Source organism: Acipenser ruthenus, chromosome 17 (assembly GCF_902713425.1).
Source record: "Acipenser ruthenus chromosome 17, fAciRut3.2 maternal haplotype, whole genome shotgun sequence".
NCBI lineage: Eukaryota > Metazoa > Chordata > Actinopteri > Acipenseriformes > Acipenseridae > Acipenser > Acipenser ruthenus.
Genome location: NC_081205.1, coordinates 31938639 through 31963246, shown reverse-complemented (window position 1 = coordinate 31963246; position 24608 = coordinate 31938639). Strand labels below are relative to the sequence as shown.

The 24608-nt window shown below is 38.1% G+C and overlaps 2 protein-coding genes across 5 annotated transcripts in view; both read right to left on the bottom strand.

Annotated features, from left to right (window-relative positions):
• Positions 1 to 1004: 1004 nt before the first annotated feature.
• On the bottom strand, positions 1005 to 7756 carry LOC117423403 (leucine-rich repeat-containing protein 15). 2 transcript variants are annotated; one of them, XM_034039102.3, is made up of 2 exons: positions 7534 to 7756; positions 1005 to 3419 (listed from the first exon to the last, which is right to left on the bottom strand). In XM_034039102.3, the coding sequence occupies exon 2, from the start codon at positions 3412 to 3414 to the stop codon at positions 1666 to 1668; it is 1749 nt and encodes a 582-aa protein (XP_033894993.2). In that variant the 5' UTR covers positions 3415 to 3419; positions 7534 to 7756; the 3' UTR covers positions 1005 to 1665. The 2 variants fall into 2 exon arrangements, with proteins under 2 accessions (XP_033894993.2, XP_058846394.1); XM_058990411.1 differs by lacking the exon at positions 7534 to 7756 and adding an exon at positions 5423 to 5993.
• A 4991-nt stretch (positions 7757 to 12747) lies between these two features.
• LOC117423401 (polyamine-transporting ATPase 13A3-like) overlaps positions 12748 to 24608 on the bottom strand; it is a 37792-nt gene continuing 25931 nt past the window's right edge. For all 3 annotated transcript variants that reach the window (XM_034039097.3, XM_034039100.3, XM_034039098.3), the window contains 14 exons: positions 24212 to 24336; positions 23891 to 24066; positions 23136 to 23264; positions 22846 to 22925; positions 22359 to 22401; positions 21801 to 21910; positions 21159 to 21255; positions 20931 to 21003; positions 19406 to 19583; positions 19021 to 19193; positions 18568 to 18656; positions 17887 to 17967; positions 17157 to 17249; positions 12748 to 15811 (listed from right to left, as the gene is read on the bottom strand). In XM_034039097.3, the coding sequence (XP_033894988.3) occupies positions 15611 to 15811; positions 17157 to 17249; positions 17887 to 17967; positions 18568 to 18656; positions 19021 to 19193; positions 19406 to 19583; positions 20931 to 21003; positions 21159 to 21255; positions 21801 to 21910; positions 22359 to 22401; positions 22846 to 22925; positions 23136 to 23264; positions 23891 to 24066; positions 24212 to 24336 (1648 nt within the window). In that variant the 3' untranslated portion in view covers positions 12748 to 15610. The remainder of the gene's footprint in view (positions 15812 to 17156; positions 17250 to 17886; positions 17968 to 18567; positions 18657 to 19020; positions 19194 to 19405; positions 19584 to 20930; positions 21004 to 21158; positions 21256 to 21800; positions 21911 to 22358; positions 22402 to 22845; positions 22926 to 23135; positions 23265 to 23890; positions 24067 to 24211; positions 24337 to 24608) is intronic.

Genomic DNA, 24608 nt, shown 5'->3' with positions numbered 1-24608 from the left:
GAGATTTTTAAAGTCTTGAACGCCGCTGCAGCAAGAGATTGATTCGAAGGCAGTGAGCTGTCTGTGCACTCTGTTCCACTAGAGGGAGCTCAAATGACATGTGTTTTTCAGTGCTATTGTTCTGGTGTGTGAGTCAAAGTACTTCAGAGTTATTAAGTTGTTGTTGTGTTGTATATGCTTGCCACTTCATTAATGGGAGTAAAATACTGTAGAGCTCTTCAGGCTTACCTCACAGTTCCATGAAGTTTGTAGAACAACATTGTGCTCTGGACATGGACTGTCAAAATCAAAATGAGTAATGTAGCATTCAAGAAATAAGGGTGGTACTTTAAGACAAGGGACAGCTGCTGCAATATAATTCCTGTAGCATTACACAATATACGTGTGAGTGAGTTCATTCAAAGGGGTTATAATATGGTTCATTAAATATATTTTATTTATAATTCTGAATGATTCTTTAATTATCCTTTTGTGAATTTCCTTTAAGTGTGGTATCTACTCTTGAGCGTATTGGATGGATTACATTTTAAGACTTGACCTCTGCTTCCTTTTTCTTATTGGGAGTAACGCACTGCACATGTAGGCTGATGTTCTGGATTCCAGACTGTGTATTTTTTAACTCTAAATATTCAGATAACTACTTTTTTTTCATTATGAAATTGTATGTTTCTCTTCTAGAACATATGAATCCATAAACATTGGAAGTTACTTCCCTTTTCAAAATTCACAAGCTTGATGCACCCCCATACAGCCAGTGACAATGAGTGTTACCAAAAACAAGAGAAGCATTCTCATAGAGTCAAGTTGCACTGTAGAAATACCTCACTAGAAAAATGCGTTCTGGGAGCCGAACTGATCTACAGCGCTGATAAAAGTCAGTGGCACAAAAGTGCAAATTCAAGCATTAGGAATGTGTTATTGATTAGGTCATTTACTTTCTACTTTCTGTTGTAACCACTTTAAATGGACATATCTATATCTATACAGAACGGTACACACACAAATAGCATCATTTATTTTAATATACTGAACAGTAATATACAAAAAAAGCATTTATTTTCAGATTACATTGGCCTTCTGCATGCAACATATACTTGAATTTTCTTTTCAGTAAAAAATAGGGTTTTTTTGTTTTTTTTAAAGCTAGCAAAATATAAACAACCATGGTATTGTAGAACAAGATACAAAAATTATGATATAAAATACATTGATTTTCTTTTGGCTGTTAGTAGATAAAGCATTAATTTTGTTAGATACCAAGCATGTTTCTCTTATACCCTTGGTAATTATACCCTCTGATATTATTAAGTACTCATCTTTGGAAATCTGTACAGCACAAAGGTTTCAAGTCGTTCCCGATTAATATATAATACTTTTGCTCTAAACACTACAAGCATGACTTGAGATGGTGAAGATGCAGTTGTTTTCAGAGAGACAGTATACAAGATAAAACAGTTTCACCCACTGGCCCACTACAGGTAAGCTTTGGAAAACCTTCAATAGTTAGTCATACATGCCTCAATGTGATATCTGCACAGTATCTATATATCTATCTATCTCTCTATATATATGTATACACATGCCAACTCAGTGGGGTATCTACATGGTATATATATATATATATATATATATATATATATATATATATATATATATATATATATATTAAATGACTGCATTCCTTTTGGTCACCTGTGTTAATTTGGCATCAGAGCGTCTTTTGTTACTCCGGCATGCTATGCAGATAATCACAGCAGAGATGACAACGGTACAGACCAGCACAATAATTGTGATCAGAACCTCTTTCTTGAGGCCCTTATTCTGCCCATGTTCATCCACTGTGTCTTCACCTTTGTTTGAGGTGGTGGGTGTGGTTTTCAACGAAGTGGGAGAGGAACTGGTTGTCTGTGGGTGGAACGAGGTGGATGTCACACTGCGACTCGTGTCTCTGGTGGTATCTTGCATTGTAGTCCCTTCTGTGTTAGTGGTCTGTTCTTCCTGGCTTGTCTTCAACTGGTCATCTGTTAAGCTTGTAATAGGAATACCTCTCAGGGAATCAGGGCTATAGCATGTAACTCGGCTGATATTGAGCACCTTGGACTGGTGCGATATCATCCAGTTTCTGAGAGGAACAATATTCTCATCACACTTCCACGGGTTATCGCAGAGATTCACTTTAGCCAGTGGCTCAAAGGAGTCCAGCAGCTCCTGTGGAAGGCTCTCAAGGGAATTATTTTGAAGCTGGACTTGCATTAATTTAGAAAGGTTTCTGAACAGGTTTTGCGGCAGTGACCGCAGGTGATTGTTTTGGAGAGAGATGTTCTGGAGCTTGTCCATGCCTTGGAAAGTGCCTTCATCCAAGCTGGTCAGCTTGTTAGTGTGCAGAGACACTTCAGTAAGTTTGGTCAAGCCGCTGAATGCATCTTTGGAGATGCTGCTGATGTGGTTTCTGCTCAAGATCAGTAGTTCCAAACTGGTTAAGTTGCTAAACACGTTGTCTGAAATACGAACTAATTTGTTGTCATATAGCCAAAGATCCCTGAGTTGGGGCATGGGACCAAATACACCACTGGGGAGATCTGTCAATTGGTTTTCGAAAAGGGTAAATTTGGTGAGATTAGGCAAATTAAGGAAGATTCCTTCAGGCAGCACGGATATTTGATTGTTAGACAGGTACAGTTTCTTCAAGTTCAGCTGCTTGGAAAACAGACCCCGGTGCAGGTGTTCTATATGGTTATCTTGTAAATAAAGTTCTACCAGGTTTAAGTTATCAAAGCTTCCGGCTGGAATTTGCCTCAGTTGGGTATCTAGAAGTTTTAGGGTTTGAAGCTTGGTCAATGTTTTGAAAATGTTGGCTGGAAGGTGGGTAATGTTGTTCCTGCCAAGGTGGAGCGTTTGGAGACTGACCAGCTGGTGGAAAGCTCCTTCTGGTATGGCACTAAGTTCATTTTCTTGGAGTTGGAGGTCTCTCAGTTTGGAGAGTGTAGCAAATAGGCCAGAGTCGATTTTTTGAAGTTTATTGTGGGAAAGCAAAAGTCTCTCGAGATTCACAAGCTTATTTAACAGCCCAGCAGGTATCTCTTGCAGTTGATTTGAACTTAAAATAAGATACTGAAGGTTAGTTAGACTGTCGAATGCACCGGGTGAGATGTGAGAGAATTCATTTCCATTTACATTAAGTGCAGTAAGTGCTGGAGGAGGATCCTGGAACGTGCTCGCTTCCAGAGATGGGATTTGGGTGCCGATTAGATCAAGTCGAAGTGTATCGAAGGGCAGTGGTGACGGGATCCGCGTCACTGCCTTTCCTTCACATGTGACACGCTGATTTGAGCACTTACATCCATCTGGGCAGCCAAGAACAGAAAATGCAGCTTGAAGACCGATGAATAAATATATGTAGCATGCCACCTCCATGGAGCCTAAAAATACACAATAAGAGGATTTAGTGTTAGGCTGAAACGTGAAGCCTTGTCAGTATCCCTGGTACTGGCTAAGACAGGAATGGCCAGTAATTGTACTAGTTTGCAAGAAAAAAAAGCCTTACCCCCATTATTTGAAACATCACTTAATTGAGCACTACACTTAAGTGATCTTTCTAAATGCAGGCATTGGCACACTGCATTTAGAATGAATTTACTGTCTTTGCCTTTAAAATGTGTCATGTGAGAAATGATTGAAGTATTGGAGGATGGGCCGTGTACATTCCGGCTAATCGTTTTTGCATTCTAAATCGGAAATCAGAAAACCAGAAAACTACTTGTTTTTTCTATTTCGGTTTTTCATAAAAACAAAAATCGACCCGTTTCTCATTTTCCAATTTCTGAGTTTAAAATACAAAACCTCAGACTTGTTTTCCATTTTTCATATTGCTTTTTGTAACGCAGTATTCGAAATGGAATAATCTAATACAAAAATAAATAACCATTAAAAAAAAAAAAAAAAAGTACTGATGCGTGCTCTACTCGTATCGAATGTGTCTCGTTATGACAGCAGTGTAGAGTAGTGGTTAGGGCTCTGGACTCTTGACCGGAGGGTCGTGGGTTCAATCCCAGGTGGGGGACACTGCTGTTGTATCCTTAAGCAAGGTACTTTACCTCGATTGCTCCAGTAAAAACCCAACTGTATAAATGGGTAATTATATGTAAAAATAATGTGATATCTTGTAACAATTGTAAGTTGCCCTGGATAAGGGCGTCTGCTAAGAAATAAATAATAATGATGTTTTCTGCATCAATACATTGATATCTCTATCTATGGAGATGCACCCCCCAAATGAAACAAATTGGGTACCCATGAAAGGGGAGCTCTAAACATACGTGAGCGTCCTGGACAAATGTGCTATGATAATATAACCCAGTTAAGTTTATAAAGTTAATTTATAAAGCCGGATATAAATATTAAGAACCGTACCTGGATTTTTTTCCCCCTTATGTGAAGGCTTATTATTTTTAGTATTATTATAATACACTGTACCTGAGTGATACAAGGATGATTATTATATTATCTTAATGTAGACCTACGGCTGTATTGTAATACAGTACTTTGTAACAACCGCTAAATTAATTAATAAATAATGCTGGTAAACAGAGAGAACACTTCCACGACAATAAGCACAGGCCCGAAATTATTGCATCGTCATAACAGCGGGACACAGAGAGTTGGCCGTGTCTGACCTTTTTTTTAAAGGTCTTGAAGGAGCTACATAATTTTTAACATATTAAATGTTGTGGAGTGTTTTCATGCTGCAGTGGGGGGTTCTTTTGTAACAGAATATGGTGAAGGGTGGGGGTGAATTCTGTTTACAGTTTCGCACTGTATCGCAGTTCCTTCTTTTGTAAGAGCTGCAAACCGCAGGGAGAGGACATGTCAGCATTTTACAGAGTTTGCCATAGGATCACTAAAGGGGGCTGGCACGCTTGGTTGAATAAGTCTGTCCCTCTTCCGATACGTTAGTATATCTATCATTGTTTAAGTGTGTACCTGTTACAGAAGCATTAACATATTTCCTGCGAAGTATTGTCTAAAGACTACCTTCTTTGTCACCGACTCTTGTAGATTGATTTCATTTTCCGTCCCTGCAGTCTGTTATTTATTTTTGTATTAGATTATTCCATTTCGAATAATGGGAAAACAAGTCTGAATCGGTTTTGGTATTTTAAACTCAGAAATTGGAAAATTAAAAACAGGTCGATTTTTGTTTTTATGAAAAACCGAAATAGAAAAACGAGTCGTTTTCTGGTTTTCCGATTTCCGATTTAGAATGCAAATACGATTGGCCGGAATGTACACGGACCGAGGATTAACAAGTTTTACTTTGTATAAAAGGGTATATGTGACTGTACTAGTGTAAATGCAAAAACAAAAAAACAACCCCTACTGAACAAACAAACAAACTAAAATCAAAATATACTACATCTTTTACCTTTTCATAAAGACTTTGACTGGAAAATAATCTTAGTAATATCCTCCTCTCCCTGTAACCACCATGCATGCTTCCACTGGCGTCTTCAGCACTGCTTCATTCAACAAAGACTAATTTAGGGTTACCATATCTGGCTCCAGATTAACCGGACGCTGTGAGACAGAACAGGATTTCAAACTTGCCCCTAAATTGAAATAAATGAAGGTGTAAATGAACCATCCTTAGCTACAATTAAGAATGGTGCTTAAATACCCCCATGCGCGTCAAATAATTGTATTATACTAAGAATGAATTGCAGCCAGTCGCTATTTTTTTCTGTTTGTTAAAATTCAATCGCCCATATTATTCTGCAAATACAATCGCATCATCATCTCGTTGCTCTATCGATAAATTAGATATTCGTTCATTAAGATCTGATCAGAAGCAGCTGATCAGTGTGAATTGTTTGCTGCGCCCAAGCAATTCCACCACAGCAGGATTAATCTCAGCAAAGGTGGAGCTCATTTATACGTGAATTACTTTCAATTTAGGGGGAATTTTGAAATCCCGGTCTGTCTCAAAGCGTCCGGTTAATCTGGAGCCATATGGTAACCCTAACTAACTGAGATGGTGAGCATGACCCCAAACAAGGAGGCTGTCGAGGCCCTCTGATTAACTGCTCCTTTGTGCTCCCTGGTTCTTTCCCCAACATCTGTAATTGTGTAGAGCAGGAGAGCCACTTCCGCGGATGCACGGCAGACTGAACTCACTCTGAAGTAACCCTGCATGAGGGGAGAGTGACTAACGCTGGCTGCAGCTGTTCTGCTAATGATGCAAGGTGACCTCATTAAAGATGTCTCGCCAAGATAATAAATCACTGGGCTCTGTTCACAGGGAAGCGTGTAAATAATTAAAAAGACATGGGAAAGTTGTAGCTGTTTTGGGATAACTCTCAAAAAAGAAAAATCAGACAGCTTCCTATTTTTATAAAAAAAAAATAACCCACTCCCTATTGGTGACAGATGTGTATGTTGTAATGCACAGGGAATGTTTACCAATTAGTTCAATCGCTGGCCCATTACTGAAAGGAAAATTACCAGACTCAAGCTGGGTTTGCTAGACGCGAAATCAAACTATGGCTTCCAGTATTGTACAGCCAACACCAGCATGTCCCCATATTTGACTTCTCTTCATTTTATGTGCAGTACTCCTTTGTACAGTGGTTAATAGAAAGGATACACACATTTTAAATTAAAAAAATAAAATAAAATTCATACCAGCAAATAGCTATAAGACGACAGACATACTGTGAAACCACAGCAAGCAATCAGACAGGCTGACCCTACAGGCATAGTCCAAACTACTTGACTTAGTGTCTTCTAGTTCTACAATCAATTGTGTCCCATGCTCTGTACACAAATACTTCATTTGAAAATCATATAACCTGACTGACCTTGCCACCTGGCACACAAATCCAGGTCCTATGAATGTTATGCTGTCTAAATGTTTTCTGTTCTACTACTGACAGCTTTTGTTTCCTGTTCATGGATTTAGTATACGTTTGAAAATCCATCCCCCTCATATGTTTGAATTACATACATAAAAAGCATGTACTTTTTCAGGATGATTTAAACAATGATTTAGACATTAATCGGATTATTAACAAAACAAAACAAAAAAATCAATAAACAACTAATAGAACAGCTTATACACGAAGACATGTTCAATATATTTAAGATTGTGTCACAAAAACTATAAAAATAACTTACATTTTCATCATTTGTACTGGTAAAATGTGGAATTGATATATTATTTCGATTAATAAAGGCTGGCCTTTACCAAGCATACAAAAAAAAAAGATAAAATTTGGTCTTTAAACTCTTTTACTTAACTGTTGTAACAATTGCTTTATATTCTCCTTAATTATTTAGAGAGAAGTTTTTGCATTTTAAACTGAGCAAAACTATTTTCAGTAAGTAACTATCAAAGCAGAAGTTCAATAGCAAAAAATAAAAAAAAAAACCTCTTCAATTTGTCTCATTTAGGGTAACATTACCTTTGAAACTAAAGTTTAAAGTTCATGTTTTCTGTGAAACATACATTTATTTCCTGTGAAACCCATAAAAACGTACCTTTCTTTCAGGGAAAGCGCTGGTCAAAAGTAGAGACCCTCACACAGGTTAAAAGAAGACTATGATTACTTCAGCAGCAGTGAGAGTCCAGTGCCACAGCAATGTCTCTCCCCTCTCTGCTTTTTAATGCTTCTTGATGACTCAGCAAGGATATGTGTATGTCACAGCTATAATGAGATCTATCCCTTACTGGAATGCACAATTTGAAAGCATTTCTTTATTTAGTCGTTTAACTGCTTGGGAATTTTATGAGACTGTTTTAAACCCCACCCTCTTTATGTTAAGTCTCCTCTTCGCTAAGTTGAGAGGGGAGTGTATCAACTGCAGATGAAAGCAAGGTCTTGTACTAGTTAAGAGACTCAGCCGTGTTTATTGTGAGCATGGGGATGTTTAAGGTCTGGCAATTAATCAGATACTTGTTTTCACACACATTGCATGTGTGTTTTTATTTTGAATGAAGTAAATGAACATCCCACCACCCACTAGTCCGTTCTCACTAAATCCGTGTTTCTGCAATACACGGTGACATTCTCATCTTTAGCTGCAAGTTTGCCAATGTCCACAGAGCCTGCTGCGTTATCAGAGTGATGCACGTGGGGCTCTGGCCAAAACCAGCCATGGGACTCACAGATAGCAGGTTTGGATATTAGTGGTCAGGACCCTAGTGACTTGTACATGGGAGGAGGCACCACATTGCTGTGCATCCTGTGGAATCTCCTTTTGGAGCCCTGATAAGATGAATGATTGTAGTGATGGAATACAGTCCACTCACGCCAATCCAGACCCTGGTAGACTGAGCCGAACTACAGTATGGACTGACTTACAGAGTGGCTGGGGTGGTTCTTTTATTTCCCATTTTTCTCACTCAGACCTCTTCCTTACATATTTTGGTATCCCTAAATAGTCCCTACCAATGCAGAATAACTGGGTATGGCATTTTACCCTGAAATAGGTTTCTGGTTAAGCACTGACAAGGACAATACACCCAACCTTTCTGTAAAGTATTTGTTGGTTCCACATGGGTCAGTACTGTATACTCCGAACCACACTATCAAAATGAAATGCATGCTTGAGAGGAACTTTCAATGTCCTAATTCTGTGTGAAGTGTTTATAACTTTTTTTTTTTTTAAATTGTAATAGTATTAAGACATGACATCTTAATTTAGTACCGGGCAAGACAAAACTTTGTTAGCGTCACAGGGACCTATCTACATTCAGGAACACAGACCGTTTCACCCTACTGATAATACTGACACGCTTCACCAGTGCGGTGTCAGAAAACATGCCGCTCAGAGGCAATGTAAGAATAAAGACGATTGGGAAAGAATTGTACTCAATTTCAACATACTCTTGGTGACCGTTGAGTTCTTGTGTTTCCCTGCTGATGACAAACAAAATGAAATTGCATGAAACGGCCTTAATAAGAAGCTGAAGGTTTTGCATAGTACCAGTAATAAAGCTTCATGTTTTCCTTGGTTTTAAAGTGAGCAGTGAGCAGAGTATAATATAATTTAGCTAATTTCAAAAATGAAATAAAAATGTGTGTGTGCTTTGGTATTATTATTATATTAGGCTATATAATATAGCCTGAAATAAAGACCAACTTGGTATGGGTATGATATCACAGTGATCTTATTTCATGTACAGTTCCTGTTCTTTCTCTTTTGTGCCCTTCCAGCTGCAGTCTTCACATCCTGGTGACTTCTTCAAACCCAGGCGTCTAAAGCATCCATGTGGCCGCACGCGGGCTCTCCAACTTGTTTGCGCACTCTATTGAGAGCACGGGGGTGTTTCAAACGTTTAAAAGGATTCTACAGATTACAACACTCGGAACAGCATCTGCTCCCAACTGGTTTGGCTGGGCAAATCTACTATATTTCATTACAGATTTAATGATAAAATGGCGTATTTTATTTATGTGAACAACTGATGAGCTTGGCTAACGGTAAAGGAAACCATGGTTTGTTTTCTGGAGTAGTAATTCTTAGTCACTGACAAGGGAATCGCCACTGTTTGTGACTGTGTTGAACAGAAAAATACAGCAGGTTTAATAACAGAGTGACTAAGGGATAAGTCCCTGTCTAGATGTGTGGAAACAGCCACAGGAGTGGAACTGATCGTTATTGATTGTTATTGCTGCTGAAGGGCCAGTGTGTTCCTATCTATTTTTATACTGTAGTTAGGTGACTACAAGAAAAAGGGAAGTTTGGACCGTAAGGGATAATGCTGATAACGATGGTACATTTTGTTTTTGTCCTGTTGTGAAGAAATGCAGGATGTAGGCCAATGTAGCAATAGTGTTGAATGTTGTAGATGTTATTCTAAGCAGTCACCTCTAAAAGAATGTTCCTAATAATATTTTTATGTTCTTTCCATCTAGGGCTTCCAAACATTACAGGATTTCTTTTGGCTGAATCAGTCTAAAAACATATAACATTTATAGAGCTCAGAAGACCCCTTAATCAAGAGAAGCTTTCTCTATTTTTTTTTTTTTTTTTTACAAAATTCAATGTCTGTGCTGTTTGGCTTACTTTCAGCTTCACTGATGATTCTCACAAGAACAACAGGCCTTACAAGAAAATATAGACTCTGCGTTAATCAACACATTTTGTATAACAAATAAATCCAACTTCCAGTCAGCACTCACTGCTGTTGAGTGAGGGGGGTTCCAGTCAGCACTCACTGCTGTTGAGTGAGGAGGGTTCCAGTCAGCACTCACTGCTGTTGAGTGAGGAGGGTTCCAGTCAGCACTCACTGCTTTTGAGTGAGGGGGGTTCCAGTCAGCACTCACTGCTGTTGAGTGAGGAGGGTTCCAGTCAGTACTCACTGGTGTGGTCTTGTCAAGTTCTTCAAATGGTATCGTAAATGGGGTGGACTGTGGTCTGTCGGTTGCAAAAAAGAGCTCAGAGCAATTTAGAAGGTTAGGATTGTCGATTTATTGGAGTGCAGAGACAGCCTGGTAAGTGTTCTCAGACAGCAAACGGAGCCCCTTGGTAATGCAGTGAGATGATTGTTTAAAGTAATGGAGAGACTCTGTAGTCCAGAATGTGTGAGTCAGTTTTTAGGCAGTTTACAAAGGTACGTTTTCCCACAGTGAGGGTTAAATACTGTTTTTTGTTTGTTTGTATTGTCTGTCAGAAATCCATAGTGCTATATTTATTTTGCAAGGGTACTTGCATGGTTGCAGTGCACCTTGCTATTAGGTACTGCATGGTTCGGATTGGCTTTTGATACCTTTTCCCTTGCTCTGCTGTAGCCAGGTTTAACTTATTGGTCTGTTGTGTCCCCTCTGGAGCACAGCCAGTATTTCTTCTATTGCCCTCGACTCGTTCTGTTCTAAATGAGCGTGTGGAATGCGATTCATTCCTGGGAGATGCTCAATAAATGCTGAAACAATTGGATGATTGCACATGGTCTTCTGGAGTTCGGAGACTCATTGCAGCAAAGGCACCGGATGTGAATGTCATGGCTGGATGAGTTAGAGAACTCTAGCCGTCTCTTCTGTTGTGTTTTTGTCTTTACATATCTAACTCATGGGCATTGTTCCAGTGAAGCGTTTGGGCATTGAAAATGCCTCAGCACAGAAGGACAGTGCTGTAATACGTAGTACTGAATGAAATCGAGACCAAGCAAACAACAATTTCTAAACCAAACTTACAATCCCTCAAATGTCATGTTTTTGTTCTTTAGAGCTTCTTGCATGACAACCGCACACTATACAATATTCAAATAATGAGTAATGTTATCTTACTGGTAATTTGTCTGATGTATTCTCCAATATAGCCATTTAATGTATAGAATGCTGTAGGTTTTGAAATAAAACAAAAAATAAGTGGTTGTTTAGTAAATGTTGTAATTAACATTATAGCAATTGTATAAAAAAATGTTTGCCATTTTCTTTCCTTTCCGAAATGTGCATATCTAATTCTCAGGATTTATATGGGCCATTGTGGATCATGTAGAATAGAATATACTATATTTGCTTGAATTCAGAAAACATTATTTTTTCCAGTGAATTAATAAAATAACATTAAGGTCAACTGTTTTCAAATAATACATTTTATTTAGGAAAGAAATAAAACACTGGTAAAAACACCAAGCTTTTAAAAATCAGAAATGCAATCTTGGAAAGAGGAAAAACAAATCTAACTAAATAAATAATATAAATTACAAGTAGAAAAAAAATCGAGTTCTGTACATTTTTTTGTTTGTTTTTTTGCAAAAACGTTAAAATAATTTGTGACACATTTACATATTTGTGGGCGAAAAAAAGAAACAACAAAGCTGAATGCTTTAACATGCAGAGTAATGAGTTTTAATCAACTCATCAGCTGCATTCGGCATGTTTACTGACACAAGGGAGCTTAAAAAATGTACTAACATGGCAACAAAGTCTCCCTGAGGGATTATCATTCGTTTCAAAAGCCAAATACTGTACATGTCTGGTACCTGAGGACACAATGCCTGTCTAGGAACCTCACTGGCATACTGTACCTGCAGTAAACTTCAGGACATTCAGCAAACACATGTGTTATTCAATGCCAGTCTGGTTTCCTTTAAGTGACCTTTGCTGCCAACAGTATTTCAAACAAATTCAAACCCGGTCAGATAACCCAGTGATTGATATATATATATATATATATATATATATATATATATATATATATATATATATATATATATATATATATATATAAAAATGTGTTTCTTTTAATTATTTGTCATTGGAACTGGAATAATGAAAACTTGTTTTCATGAAGAAAAAAAAAAACCTGCCCTTTTATTAATGAGAAATCACATTGTTTCTATTGTTCTGATCAGTTACAAGCTTACCATTTAGTATTTATTTTCTCTTTTTGAAAGAAGAAAAAAAAAAAAAAAAAAAGTCCTCCAATAGTTTTTAAAGATACAGCAACATTGCAGCCCCTACTCACTGTTAAATCTCTACTGGAACCCACTGTGTCCAAGCAGTGACTATATTGATACTGTGTGGATGAACCACTGCACTTAAATTAATCTGAAAGTCAAACAAGCAAAAGGGGGGTGCATTACCATATTTGTTTCTCCAGAATGTGTTATACCCAAATAACTTGATATTTAAAGACATATATATTATATATATATATATATATATATATATATATATATATATATATATAATATATATATATATATATATATATATATATATATATATATATATATATATATATATATATATATATATATATATATATATAGTTTTTAAAACATGTGAGGTCATTATGGCCTTTCAGTTATGTGTACAGTAAAAATAAATGAAAAATTAATTAATTTGAAATAAAAACAGCAGAACTTAACGGTACACCCTTTTTAGTTAGGCTTCTTTCGATAAGACATGAACCCAACAATAAAAAAAAAAAACACACAAAAAATGTTATTTCCTAGCAACTTTCAATATGTTTGCAACAAATCACTAATGCACAGCAACTCGGGGAATTAGTTTAAAATCACATTACCATGATCTCAATGTCGTACAGAGTTGGCAATGCAGCTGCAAGAGAGACCATGGCTTTACAGCATCAGCTATTACAAATACCTGTCTGTTAAGTGTTCCAATTGAAATGGTTTGCATTACTACGCAGCACGAATGAAGAGCAACAGTAAATGAAATGTTAATACCCAGACAAATCACCTTGAAACACACATTACTGTGTGCCTTTGGGGGGGAACTGATTAAAAATTACTGATGGTCTGTGGCTTTGTTAGTTTCTTCTGTTTTTTTATCATTCATTTTAAAAATGCACAGTGCAGCACTTCAGCAAAAACTCAATAAGATATTTAAATCACAAGACTGCCGTGTCTGTGGTCATTCTGAGCCTGTAATAATGATATAACAATTAAAACCTTTCAGAATACTGTTATTTTCCCAATACAAGTCATTTCCAAAGGCATGCCTTCACTACAAATCAGCATGTGATGCAATACCACTCGAACAGGAACTAGTGCTTTACTGTAAAACTGGAAATAGATTAAACTTGTTGTAAAAACAAAAAGGGTTGACACAATTGAGTGTTCCAGACTGAAAAACTAGATATCCTACAGAAGCCATTACATCATTGAATTTTTAAAAAAAACTAGTAATTGATAAAGATTTGATTGGAACATACAAAGCCATACCAGCTAGATTTTCCATAGAAAAGAGAAGCATCTATTTATTTCAAAGTCATGACTAAGATAAAAACAACAGCGTGACCCCGTTTCAAGAACCAAGCCATATATTGATTTCATTTATTCAGTAACATTGTTAAAAAACAGCAGAATCAGAAGTGTTAAGAAATGCATTCTGCTAGGCTTGTTTTTATTACTCATGGAACAAAAGATATATGTATTGAATTGGCAGTCAAGAAAACACTGGCCATAATAATTTAGTTTTAAGCTGCAGAAACAAGCAGTTTTAGGCTTATATGAAACACTAATAAAAGAAAGGTGCATTAACTACACACACACACACACAAAAAAAAAAAAGATGCAAAGCATTATAGCTTTTGTCCATTTTGTGCTTAAGTGACAGTGTTCACACTAGGTACAAAAAATGACAAAACAGGAATGCAAAGCTCTCAAACAGGATGACCACCACTTACTTTAAATAGCAATGGATCTGTAAACTACAGTTACTGTATACTACAGCAGTTATCTGGGATCTTCATTTACACTCTATACAGTATAGCTCTTGCTGTATGTACAATTTTTTTTTTTTATCTCTCACTGGAAAATGTAGTTACATATTGCAGGTCATTTCTAGACCAGGTATCTGATGGGTATATAGGTCGCTGCTTTTTAAGTAATGAGTGATGTCATGCACCATTTTAATACAATGTTTCTGAAATAAAATTAAATAGAGCTAAAGAATGTTGGTAAATAATTCCAACTCTTGTCATTTCCTCTGTAAGCTGTGTGCTGCTGCTCTTTGTGTCTTGTGGTTCACTATACATTACTCTGCACCCTCTTCTCTTATCTTGCACTGTATACAGCTCCGACAGCAACAGCCCTTACTTCTGAATTTACTATTAAAAAAAAAATAAATACAAATAATATGTCATGTGTAACAAAACAGTGACTTTGCTAAACTTTCATACAGTATGGTCTTGCAATTAGGAGTCCGTTGCCCTCCAGATGTGTTCATAATGGTCTTCTGCTGTGGAAACCCACATTAAAAAACACAGCTCTAAAGAGTGTGAGTTTGAAAGAATACATATTGGGATTACCAAGCTTCAAAGTTCTTCCATAGGAAGAAATCCCTCTATCATACAGACACCTTCTCATCACCATAGTCTTAGCACTTGCATGACAACTGAACTTCTTGATTTCAAACAAACATGTACAGCATTTCCAGAGTCTATATAAAGCATTCTCTCGCAGTAGTTCCGTTATCTAAAAGTTAAATCTGTTAACATTTGTTTTACATGGAGTTAATCATGATTTGAACTGAACCTTATAAAAAGCAATACTTTTAAATGAAGTCTTTCAAATTATAAATAACATCCCTGGTCAACCCCAAGCCTTTTATTGAGAAGTAATGGATGAAAAACCCCAGGCCTTCTGTGTAAACATATGAATAAAAATGCTTTTATGGACCCGAGGGAAGGGAAGAGGAAAAGCCCACACAATATCTATCTTTCTAGTCATTTCAAACTACAGCTACGGCCAAAAGGTTTGCATCAGCCTATAGCATTTTGCTTCATAAAGATCTAATGAAATCTAATGAATAACGTTACGTTAACGTATTTAATTACACATGGCTTTGAAGTTTACCACGTACAGTACTTAACAAAAAACTGACAAATTAAAATATGACATTTCAAAATCTAACATTAAATACTGTACTACTATTACGACTTCCGGTAGACTTCTGCGATATCATATATATATATGCAAAACGTATATGATGCAAAATGTTTGTCCATAGCTGTAGGGTGGGGAGCTTTCCTTCCGTGTCTTACACTAAGAGGGGGTGGGAATGTCCTGGTCAACTCCCACTTTGAATTCTGACCAACAGGTCTTTGGTCACTTCTCTTTCTGAGCAGCAGGCCGGTGCTATGTTGCAGAGATGATTTGGTAAGAGACGTTTTCGGGGCTAGGGGCTTTCCTTGCTTCAGTCGTTGTTTTGGGTTTAGGTGGCCAGTCTGGGTCCACCAGCAGCTCCTGCGCTAGATTCATGTACTTGGCCTTGGGTGCCCTTCTCCTTTGGCAGCATAAAAAAGACAAGAACCTTTCCCCCCACCGGTCAACACCCTCCTGAGGAAGACAGAAAAAAACACTAATAAATGCACTGGACTGTACAGTTATACACAAATTAAAATGTATGGATCGTAATGCATAATTATTATTATTAGTTTATTTAGCAGACACATTTATCCAAGGTGACTTACAGAGACTAGGGTGTGTGAACTACGCATCAGCTGCAGAGTCACTTTCAACAATGTCTCACCCGAAAGACAGAGCACAGGAGGTTAAGTGACTTGCTCGGGGTCACACAGTGAGTGAGTCGGGATTTGAACCTAGGACCTCCTGGTTACAAGCCCTTTTCTTTAACCACTGGACCACACAGCCTCCTATGTCATGCCACCTATGAATAAGATCAGTTTTCTCTTTGATCCATTACGCACTTCTGTGCATGTTATGCCATGTTTCCATCCGCACCATGAAACCAGCCGGCAAGCCTCTCATCTTGTCATAATATCAAAGTGGGTTGCCTGCCTCCTGCTGGTTCAATCTGCAGTTTACACTGCAATCTTTACCAAGGAAGGTAAAAGATGTCTACACTGTTTGCATGTTTTTGTACAACTGACATTTATGAATTCATTAGCCTACCTGCAGTAGCTGTACCTGTAATTAATCTATAGCCATACATGTTTTTTTCTTACTTGCCTGTCACATCCTGTGCACTGAACACTAATTCGGAAACTCCCACTGTGACAGCTAGCTGGACAGAACCCTTTCTGCCAGCCCTGACATCCTAAACGGGGCTGTCTAACTGCAGTTAAAATCGCTTTGCTCTTGGAGTGCTGAAATAGTCTCGGCCAATTATTGGGCTGCCAGCCAACGAAAATATACAAAATGATTCTGTCCGATTGCTTGTAATCATGTTTATTGTGCAATTAGTAAATACTTCAAAAGTATCAATCTAGATCCAATACGGTTCTTAACCAAGAATATAATAGCAAACCTTCTGCTTCTGAAAAAAAAAAAAAAGAAATAAGTTTGGCATATACTTACTGTTGAATGTACCTGAAATGGCAAAAAAAGGACATACAACTCTTGCAGCAAGTTTTTTTTTTTTCGTAGGTACTGCAGTTGCAAAATCAGCTTTCCATTACACCCTCATACATAACCAACCCCTTTATATGCAGGGTTACACAGAGATATTAAAAAACGTATGCAGCTGTACAGAAGACTTAAGGTGCATGCAATAGTGTGAAACTGTTAGTGCCCAAATCCCCACACTCCAAATCGAAAAGGGACATCCCACAACAAGCAGGTAGATTAAGGATTTTGCATGCACATATTAACGTGTGCTGTTATTGAAGGTTAAAGCAGTGAAAAGTCAAAGCGACAGTAAATGAAAGCTTCTGATCCCAACCTGTGGTGTCTGTGTGGCAGAGGTGATGCCACAGCTCCCCTGCTTGTCTCGGCTGAACACAAACTTCCGCAAGATGATGTCAAGGATGAGGTTCTATGAAACATCGCATTGGGCAAGAAAGGATTTAAAGGACTACCATTCGAAAAAAAACACATGGTTTTTTTTGTTTCTTACAGAATTTACCAAAAAAATCATTTCTAAAAATATATATTTAAAAAGGTCATAACAAATTTATGTATAAAATATGTATCTATCCGGATTACTGGTAGCATTAACCATAAACTGCCTTTCTTAATAGTAAGTAGCCAATATAAGTGCTAATTGGGTTCTGTGAAACCAGCCACTTCATTCTGATCTGGTGAAATTATTTAACAAAGAATACTAACAATGCAAAACATTTAGAGAGAAAAAAAAAAAACGTGCAGGCCTTATAAGAGAGGCCATCTAAACTTGTGGGCAGTATCTGGGCACTGAACATACATATATATATGTTCTAGAAATAACTATACTTCTATTTTAATACAAGACTTATTTCATTATATGTTACATTTCTAACCTTAATTCAAATTATTAATTCTTTATCCACAATGATTTCTGTGTTGCTGCAGTTACCCAACTACAGACCATTATTTCCTTCATTAAAAAAAAAAGACCACTTCAGAAAAAAGAATGAAAGGTTACTGAAAAGTAACAGCCAGTATGTAGCCCTGTGTGTGTTGGATCTTCTTACCTCTGTCAAGACAGATACCACACCATTAACTACAATGATGAGGAGCATTGTGTATCTCCACTGGTATGGAACACACACAATCTACAAAGGGGTGAAAGAAAAGGACTCCAGTTATTACAAGGACAGCAAGTGCTTCATCTTAGGCAAGGTCATATTGGCACATTTACATGCTTGCTTACAGCTATGGTCAAAAGTTCTGCATCACCCTGTAGAATTAACTAATTTAGCATCATAAATTTGAATGAAACCTGCTGAATAAAAGTTACGTTAACATATTGAATTACACTGCTTTGTAGTTTTCCATATACTTAAAAACAAATTGACAAAAGTTGAAAAATGTGACATTTCAAAATCCAACATGAAATACTCTACTATTATTATGGCTTCCGGTACAATTTTGCGATTTCATTTTGTAGTTTCTTTGACTACATGATGTTAAATAAAAGATATAAATAATAATAAAAATAATAATAATTTATTATAGCGCCTTTCACACCAAATTATGTTCATACAGTATTTTATTATGTCTCAATCCTAAAATTCTATTTGATTACAACATTTGACCATAGCTTTACATACCCTTTCATTCTCTGATACCGTCCAGGTCAGGTTCTTTGTGAACCTGCTGAAATGAGTAATACCATGTACCAAGGCTGGGTTTCTGTGTTCAACCATACTCACCTCCAGAAACTGATCAATGGCATCTACACGATACAACATGATGAAGAGAATGAAGGCATAGAGAGCAAATGAAGATATTAAAAATGGCACTGCAAAGAAAAGAAAAAAAAAAGATTAAAAAAAGAGAGAAAACTACCCCTTTGCAAAGGTTTTGATTTTAGTGCTTCATTACTAGAACATCTGCAAATGGTATTATTAATATCATCACACTCTAATTGTAGAATTTAGTTGGCATGGTGACCTAGGGTTAATCCATTTTAAACACTAACATTAAATCATAAGTTATGAGGTCAAACAAATATTTCAGCTAAATCCCCATCAGTTTCCTGTGGTTAGCGGTGAACTCGAGAACTCTAAATGCATTTTAAATCCAAATAACTTACTAAACAAGAATGCACTCTCACACATCTCTCAGCGTTTTCTTTGTACAGCGGATGGTGAATAAACACTTACAGTTTTTGTAGCTAGGCTGCCTGAACGGTTTCCCCTTGGAGAACACGATGGCTACAATGAGGTATTGGAATGAGGAGATGAAGAAGACTGTTGTGTTCTCATAGTTCTTGATGTTGTGTTCATCGTGATTTGTCTCGTTCTGATGGTGTGAGTAGTTGGACAGGCTGCAGGCACTGCAATAGATGAGAAATGGCTCCAGGTTAAGGTATGGCTAGGTGTCTGCCGTTGTTTCTGTTCCACGGTGAAAGACTCTAGGAGTTACCTTCTTTACCCCCAAAGCACTCTCTGCACATAATTACAACCCTTTCTTTCAGATGTGTAAATCAATCCCACTACTGCTGAAGATTTTACAACATTGAAGTGTTTACCTTGTAACTGAACTTACTCTGAACTTGGTGTCCACTTGTGGTACCAGGGCTGATGCTTGACCCACAGGAAGGCCAGTGTTTGGAAACCCAGGCACACAAGGATTTGCATGAGGACAGAAAAGAGCAGGGGCCCCGAAATGAGCCCAGAGGGAGGCCTCTCAGAGACCAGCTCCTTCCAGGCAGGGTTTAAACTCACTGCGTTGAAACAGAGACATTGTTAGAACAGTTCATGTTTAATAGCAGGCAAATAAAGGGATCAGAAACCAGCCATCTCAACAGACTGCAGCAAAAACAGCAAGAGAGAGAGCAGGCAAAATACAGCTGTGGCTAAAGTGTTGCATCACCCTATAGAATGAACTCATTTTGCTTCATAAAGTCGAATGAAACCTGCTGAACAATGTTAGGTTAACATATTGAATTACATACAGCTTTCTAGTTTTCCATATACTTTACAAAAAATTGACACAAATTAAAAAATGTGACATTTTGATATTTAACATGAAATACTGGGCTACTATTATGGCTTCCGGTAGACTTTTGCTATATCATTTTGTAGTTCTTTTGATTACATGATGTTTTGGTGAAAAGGTCTAGATGACGGAAAACTTTTGGCCACAGCTATATATAAGAAATATAGAAGAACACTTGCATTATTGGTTTAAACACCACCAATAAATGATTATTTTAAAACTTATTTTTTTCTAGCACCCACAGTCCAGAAATGTTCAGAGTATATCACACAGAGATTTTTCAGTGTACCAATGGTAGATTTTATTTTCAGTTTTAAAAGTAAATGGTCTTACATTTCCAAAAACATGAAGAAAACACCTGTTGTACATTAACCCTTTGCGGACCTGGTCCGACATTGCAATTATTCCTATCCGGTCCAAAAAGACGCAAAAAACGGGTTTCTAGTCGTTTTTTCTCCGGAAAAAGCCGAGAAAACCATTCAATGGCTGAATGGGAGCGACAGGAGCCGAGACAAGCCGAAAAAAAAAAAATATATAAAATAAAAGGGGCGTATCTCATGATTAGTCATACTTGCCCCTGGCATCTGATAATGGAGGCCATAAGGAAACAAGCTGGCTGTGACTGCATCAGTGCTCAGAGAATATCACGGACATTTGCAGAGCTTTTTTCAGATGTTATAGTAATAAAATAATGACTTGGATCGCATTATTGAGGCGTTTGGTGATAAAACGAGTGATCAGGAGATGATTGATCGGTATGTACACCTATTATTATTAGTATTATTTATTTCTTAGCAAATGTGAAAGCGATAGCGAACGAAAGGGTGGGGCGGGGCTGGAGATGCCTAGTGAGTGCTTTATTGATATGCAGGGCCTTTTAAACCCGTTTGACTGTGGAAAAAAAATACTTTTAAACAGCGCGTCTAAAATTAACTGCGCGTGTGAAAATAAATTGGACCTGACGTGCCTGACACGCACTTAATAAATGGACTGCAAAGGGTTAAAGGAGATTCCAGTGAACCAATGAATATGTATGTGGTGATAAAAATGAGGGGTTTTCTTTTGTACTCACTTGTAAATACAATGACTAGGATGATGGCTATATCAATGAAGAGGAACTGGAAATCCCCAAGATTGCTCAGGATCTAAAAGAAAAGCCAGCAAACATTTTATAACAGGTTTAAATATATTCAAATGCTAGCCTAAGCTGACTTATAATTACCAGTTCTATAATTATGTAAACTCTGACTGAGAATTATTTGGATTTTTGTGAAACAGCAGACCGAACGCATGTGCTCACCGAGTAAAGAAGGGTGACACTGACATACTGGATGATGCTGTACAGAGCCATAAACTTGAACACGCAGAAGGAGGTAATTAATGCTGCACGGCCTTCCCTGCAACAGGATTCACAGACAAAGAAAAAGGGCAACCCATTAACAATACATGGTCATTTAAGCAATTATCACACACACTCCTTTCTTGTGCTGAACATCTCCTGGTTCTTTGATCATTTTTTATACTTTAATTTTAGCACTCCTTTAATGCATTACTGTTTGCCAGCACTGCCACCTACTGGTTGCCGACAGCACAAAACTGTCAACACATTGTAGTACTGTCTACCTTTTTTTTTTTTTCAACTGAAGTTTAAATGCTGCTAGTTCCAAATGTAACAGACACATTCTCTTTTGAAAAGGAGTTGGTAATTTTGTGGATCGTTTTTTTCCCCACTTGCTTGTTCATGCACTGTATTATATTTAGAGCTGAAGCCTGACGTGAAATGTAAAACAGAGGATCCTGGAGAAAAGAATAAACTGTGAACAGTTCTTTCCAAGAGCACCACAGACCAAGCACACGTGTACAGTGCTGCCCTGTATTTGTATCTCATCGGTATCAGACTGCCTTGTGAGAACTGCATTACTGAACCTGTTTTCTTTACTACCTGATCAGGCTCGGCACGCAGGAGATGTTGGGAGTTCGGGATGTGAACGGGGATGCCACGGAGGCCTCGAGCTCGGATAGGGAGATGCCGCTGTGTGCTCTCTTTAACGCCTGTTCAATAAAGGGTACAGTTTTAATAACATCACCCACCCACCACAGCACTGTCCCCACATCACATCTGTCTTTACAGCTGTTGTCTTTGACAAGGAGTCAGAAGTGTACATGTGAAAGTGAGATTAGCTTCCTTGTGGTGTTGAAAATTATCAGCAAGATTAAGAGGGACAAGTAGGGGAACAGTTGAAACAACTGAAACGTGGCCTCTTGGGTAAATGAAGTAGGGAATTGCTTTTAGCAGGGTAAATGTGAAATGTGTTGGCCAGTTGATTTATGCCCATGATGTGTAATTATTTTAAATACGACGCTGCGATACAGACAAGGGACACAGCAAATATAATGCAATGCTTGTTTTAACCACTTGACCTCCGAGTGCCTTAGCTTCACCCACTTCCACACAAGTGGAAATCACTGTTCATGCTACACAAAATAATAACCTACTTACACCACAGTCATTTGCACCGTCGCCACACATGCCAACATAGTAACTGGAAAACAAAGAGGAATATATTAAAAGCAGCAAAGCCGATTAGCCAACATTTGCTAGCTGTATCTAGAATCATTTCTTTTTACGTGGAAGTTTGATAGCCAGACTTGTATGATACAGTCTCAGAATGCTGACAAAGGTACTCTTTAGTACAAACCAATTCAAGCTTTGTTAAAGGGGCATCTTTCATCAAACAAATGTAATAAGCGGTTCTCTACATATAGGTAAACATGGATGTGTGACACACATATGTCTGTAAAAACAGGAGAGGGCACCTCATCATACTGTACCCCCAGATTCTGTTCCCCCCAATAGCATGCTAAAGAATGTACAGTATAAGAGCTGGTTCTGTAGATACAAGTCCAATTCTCCAGTGTGACAAACACACGCCTCACCGAGGGATAGGAAACCATAAAGAACTAATTAATGCAGTCTTTGTACTCACTCTACACTCTGTAATGCTTCCACCAGTTGTGTCTTCTGATCAGGAGCCATTCTAGCAAACACGGTGCCATGCAGTACTAGCTATAGGGAGAGAAATAAAACCAGGAGTCATTAATCCTTTTGACAGTAAAATGTGCAGAAACAAGCAGTGTTTAGTTTCGTTTATTAACATATGCCCATGTCAATAGCATTTTTGTAATCAACCTTAAAACTATCCAACACCAAAAACGTTACAAAGGTTGTGGTAATTTGGACATTAAAACATGAACCACCACCATTATCCACACACACCTTCTGGAGCAGGTCCTGGAAGTGCTCTGCTATGACAGCAAAGGACTTCCCGCTCATTGCAAAGTGATAGTGCTCCATGCTGTGCAATGCAGCCCCTGAGCTCTCCTCTTCCAGCCTGATCTGAACTTCCTGAAAGCAAGCAGAGATGAGCTTTACAGCCAACACAGCAGAGCAATGGCACGTTCCCTTTGTGCAGCGGTTACAACAGCCAGAGACAGTTTAAATGTTGAGGTGTGGTACTTTAACCCAACAGAGCCCAGGACGTCGCTGCTCTTGTATATATTATATACTTTATCCAAGGCGACTTACAGAGACTAGGGTGTGTGAACTATGCATCAGCTGCAAAGTCACTTACAACTACGTCTCACCCGAAAGACGGAGCACAAGGAGGTTAAGTGACTTGCTCAGGGTCACACAATGAGTCAGTGGCTGAGGTGGGATTTGAACCGGGGACCTCCTGGTTACAAGCCCTTTTCTTTAACCACTGGACCCCACAACCATGTTAACCTTTCTACTAAAGTATTATTCCTGGGCATATGCTTACTACATTCTTCCATAGTTTAACCACCTGTGCACTCTACTTCATCAGAAAGCACACTTTGTTGACTGCCTGGTTTGTTTAGATGCTCAGCTGCAGACAAAGGTAGGAAGCAGCAGTATCTGCATTTATACACACTCCTGGTAATTACAACCATTGCCTACGTGGATGTAAAAACAAAATAATTTTGGTGTGTTCATCAACAGACGCCACCTACCTCTGTGTTTGAACCTGTGGCACTGACATGCTTGGGGGGGTTATCAGCATAGTGCCAATTAATCATAGCGGTCTGTCCGTCTTTAGGGGGCAGTGCATCTGCTATTATTATTCTGTCTTGAGGAGGAATCATTCCACAATCCCGAGCCACTGAGATAGCTGTCAACATGTTATCCCCTGTGAAACAAAATATGCAATCCGGGTAAGACAATGAAACTCATTGCAGTTTTGTTTTCTAAAATCTTCATTCTGCAATGTGAGGTGTCAGAATTAAACTCTTTATTTCTTCAGGTGTAAAAGGTAAGCATGCCTCCTCCCCCACCTGTGACCATGACAGTGCGAATGCTGGCCCTTCGCAGGTCTGCCAGAACTCCAGGAGTCTCCGCCTTCAGTTTGTTCTGCATAATGATCAGGCCAAGGAACTGCATGTTACTCTCGATGGTGTCTCTGCAAGAGCAGGAAATAAAGGGACCCTCTTTAAATCCGAACCTCAGCAAACGGGATCAGTCTGAACTGCCTGAATTTTCCCCATTCCCATTCCCAACAACTACTGGAACCGTCTTAAGCTTATATTTGAGAGAAAATCAAGAGACAAAGGGAATTCTACACAGCCATTAAGAGTTGGAGAAACTAGGGCTTTTAAACACAGTTGTAATCTAATATGTTTTCGAGGTTGCAGATTAGAGAAGTGAGGTCGTTCACCCTACAGGAGCGGTGTT